Here is a 3925-nt window from a genome sequence, read left to right as displayed (position 1 = left end):
TGTCCAGCAGAGAATTGCGATGGGGTTGTCTGAGTTATGACGGTGTCGACCCTTCGGTTAGTTTCAGAGATCATCTGGTAAATCTTTTTCGTCATGGTGCCGAACAGGATCTTGAAATCTTCCATGGAGACGACCTGCGGATTTTGGACCGCTGTCGTGGTGCGAGCAGGGGGGTTCCCGTTTTGTGCGCAGGACCGCTGCTCCGTGGCGCGTTCATCTTCCTCGCCTGGTTGTTCATCGGAGAGCTCCGTGTCGCGGTTGGTTGTCTCTTCGCGAGTTCGCCCTGCTTCCTGGCTGGTCTCCCCTTCAGATCTGGCCTCAAGTGGGAGTTCGGAGGAGACATTAGTCATGTTCCTTGACTCGGCGACGGGGCGGCGAACATACACGGCGGTAGCCGGCCTGATTGATACATCGCTCTGTGTTGCAACGTTGTCTTGAGCAGGTGCGATGCCCGTGATATCGGGTGTGTTGGAGGTTGTACGGTTCGTGCCGGTGACTTCGCTGATGAGTGAAGACATTATCGTAGACTTTTCGGAAACCTTTTTCGGATAAGATTGTCTTTCTTAGAGAGTAACTTTTAGAGACGATTTGAGGTCCCCACAGACGGCGCCAATTGTAGAAACTGGATTTTCACAATGAATTTGTTTATAGGGGAAAACAAATTCAGTAAAGTAAACTCTCATAGAAAACTAATCTAAGCTTTGATATTAGAAGAATTAGGGTTTCTATTGCTAAGAACAAGAAGAGAACTCAATAATTGTATTCAATAATCGATACCTTACAATGGAGAAGTCCTTCCCCCTTTATACATATTCATGAATCGCACAATATATTAACTTTCCTTATCAGACGAACTGAAATAAGAAAAGTTACTCTATCTCTTAGATCGGCCGCCGGGCGAAGTGGAAGTCGGTTCTTCATCCTCGAGGCTGGGCTTCTTCTATCTGAAGTGGGCTTAAATGACCTAACTGAGTACCTAACCGGATTCCCAATTAAATAACCAAATTATCTTTCTGATTTAGTTTGGTATATGGGGGGTGCTAAATCCTGCACCAACAAATAGATTTGCAGCACTCGAATCATGCAACTATGATCAAACCATGTGTCAGTCAACATAACAGCTCGTCACTACGTAGAATACTCTAGAACTAGGTTAAACCTCTCCAATCTCTATATAAAGAGAAGAACGATTATATTGATATCTTAAGGATTGAATAATAAAAGAAACAATCTTTCGATTTCTCTCATTTTCTTCAATATTATGTTTGCTTTCTTTAGTTAAGTAAAAAGTATAAGAATGTTGATGTGTCATAATATTTATCTTAGTGGTCTGTTATTATTTGAATATTGGTTTTAACGAAGTGTCACTTTTAAACACATGAAAAGCTGATATGTGAATTAGAGAAAGAAAATTAGTTTGTCTTTATTGTATTGATTAGTTGACAAAACAAAATTTCAAATTCTGTTTACAAATGGTTTGAAATCCGTCGACAGCCATCCAAATATGAATTGATTTCGATAAAATTTAATGTAAATGGCCCTACTCGTACACTATTTATTATTATGTCACGTAAACACATGTGGCCAAATTGTTTGGTTTGGTACATGCTTCCATGACTTATTCGCCTCCTGCGCTTAACAAGTGGCAATTAGGAGACCAGTGGCTGCATTTGTATGGTCAATTAGTTGATGAATCACGTTTTGTTTCTTCTTCTTTTTCCACGAATATATGGTCAATTAATTGATGACTCACGTTTTGTTTCTTCTGATTTCCACGAATATATTTTATTTATACAGTATTTTTATTAATATATAATAGTGTATATTTGATAAATTATACACATACACACTGATAAAAAATGATATGAAAAGAATCATACGTTCTACGATATGTAAAATAATATACAAGAATAAGTTATCAATAACTCAATTTATAAAACTTTCAGATAAATTTTAGAAATCTTCAAATCGAATGGCATTTTCTATTCTCTGGAATGAGAGAATGTAGGAATCTAGATTTAGAACCTCTTCCTTATTTGAAAAAAAAAAACATATGAATGCAGGCAAGACAGTACTTATTGGATGTGAACAAAATTAGGAGTGAACAGCGACTTCTTGGCGTTGAAAATGAACGAAATTAGAGCGTATATAAGATGGGACTCGGGCAGGACGGTAGTTGTTGTCGAGCCACACACCCGTTCCGTGCGCTTCCAAAATAAGCTGCTATACCAAAAGGATCTAGATTAGAACACAAAAGTAAAAAAAAAAACAACACAAAGGCTTAACAAGAGCAACAAAATTAACCTCTTGATCAGGCAGTTTTAAGATGAATTGCTCAAAGTAGATACGCGCCACAGATACTCCTGATATCCTAGTTTTCACCACAAATCTGAATCCACTCTGCTCAAATAAATCAAATAGATATACATAATAACACTGATATTAGAATACAGTATGTGACGATTATTTTATATATAGCTAGGAAAAGAGGGTCAAAAGTACTCGTAAAGGTGCACGGAATTTGATTGAAAACTCAGAAATTGCCAAGGCTTCACCAGAACGGGCTACTTCATCGCAGTTGATACCGATACTCTCCATGAACTCGTGTCGACCTTTGTATGAAAACAAGTTTAACAAACAATAAATAGTGGACAAGAATGTTATATAGTTTAATTGTAGCACAGTGCTAGTAGCACTCGTCTAGACTCGAAAGGAGGAGGATTAATTATAATAATCTTAAGCAGCAGCATTTGCAACCGATCGACTTTAACTAACCGTGTTGGCAGTAGTTGGCATAAACGGCATTGTTCACAACACCAAACTGATCCAATTCATAATCACGAACTTTATGTTCAGTTTCATGGAACCCACTCATTCTGCCATATGAATATTTCAATTAGATTACGAACATAGTATAGCTAAACTATAGACATCTTAAGTGGCAATAGTACCACCATACCAAAATATATTAGATCACTGAGCTCTTATGATTTGAGATAGAGAGACATATGTTTACCTTTTTTCTCCTTTTAATTTGAGGCATGCGAGAGGCTTGAAGGTCTTTACACTCCGGAGAGGGAGGATTACAGGTCGCGTCCATGAAGAGGGAAATATTACAGGCATTGCTGGAGTCGCCGTGCTGATAGCTTGATACATTATATGTATTGCCTTTTACGTGTAACGAATGCCCAAATATTGTTGACAACTTTTGTACTCTTTGTGAAGTTTGGTTTCAATCACCAAATATATAGACAAATACAGATTGTAACAGTACACTATCTGCCATATGTGCCACATAAATACATAATATAATATTACATCCCTTATTGTATATACAGTATAACGAAATCAATCATTCTTCCACGCTACCATATATGTGCCAGTGCCACATAAAATAGAAAAAAAAAAACAAAAATAATATATTTATATATATATATGCTGTATACATGTATCATTTAATATATCTTAAAAATTCTTGTTTTCAATGACATTTGTTTGAGAGTTTATGGTTTAAACGACATTTTCCCAATTGATAAAAGAACGTGAGATTATTAATAAAGAAAATATAATATTTTTTTAAGAGTTGTATTTAGTTAGCTTCATTTAGCAATCCATGCTACGCTTCTCTCTCTCTCTGTTAGTATCAGCGGATATATTATTTAGTCCCGTATTCTGTTAGTATCGGGACCGGTTCATGTTATGGGTCGTACTCCCAGTCCCATGTCACCTCAATGACTGCTAAGATCGTTATCATGTTTATTATGTATATTTTGCTGCTAGTATATGGATGGATATTGAATCAACTAATGTTGGGATATTGAACATTGCTAATACGTAAATTATTTATGTTATGCTAATATATTCCGCTCTGCTGATATTATGTGTTCTTATAAATTTTTATGTTAACTATGGACCTATGGTTTTG

The 3925-nt window shown here is 36.6% G+C and overlaps 1 protein-coding gene across 1 annotated transcript; it reads right to left on the bottom strand.

Moving 5' to 3' along the window:
- LOC104777457 (acyl-acyl carrier protein thioesterase ATL3, chloroplastic-like) lies at positions 1894-3229 on the bottom strand. Its single transcript, XM_010501719.2, has 5 exons — positions 3017-3229; positions 2776-2876; positions 2503-2612; positions 2305-2400; positions 1894-2220 (listed from the first exon to the last, which is right to left on the bottom strand). Exons 1-5 carry the CDS (start codon positions 3154-3156, stop codon positions 2095-2097), a joined length of 573 nt encoding a protein of 190 aa, XP_010500021.1. The 5' UTR covers positions 3157-3229; the 3' UTR covers positions 1894-2094.

This window comes from Camelina sativa, chromosome 3, assembly GCF_000633955.1.
Source record: "Camelina sativa cultivar DH55 chromosome 3, Cs, whole genome shotgun sequence".
NCBI lineage: Eukaryota > Viridiplantae > Streptophyta > Magnoliopsida > Brassicales > Brassicaceae > Camelina > Camelina sativa.
Note: the sequence above shows the minus strand (reverse complement) of the source record. Positions and strands in the feature narration are given on the sequence as shown.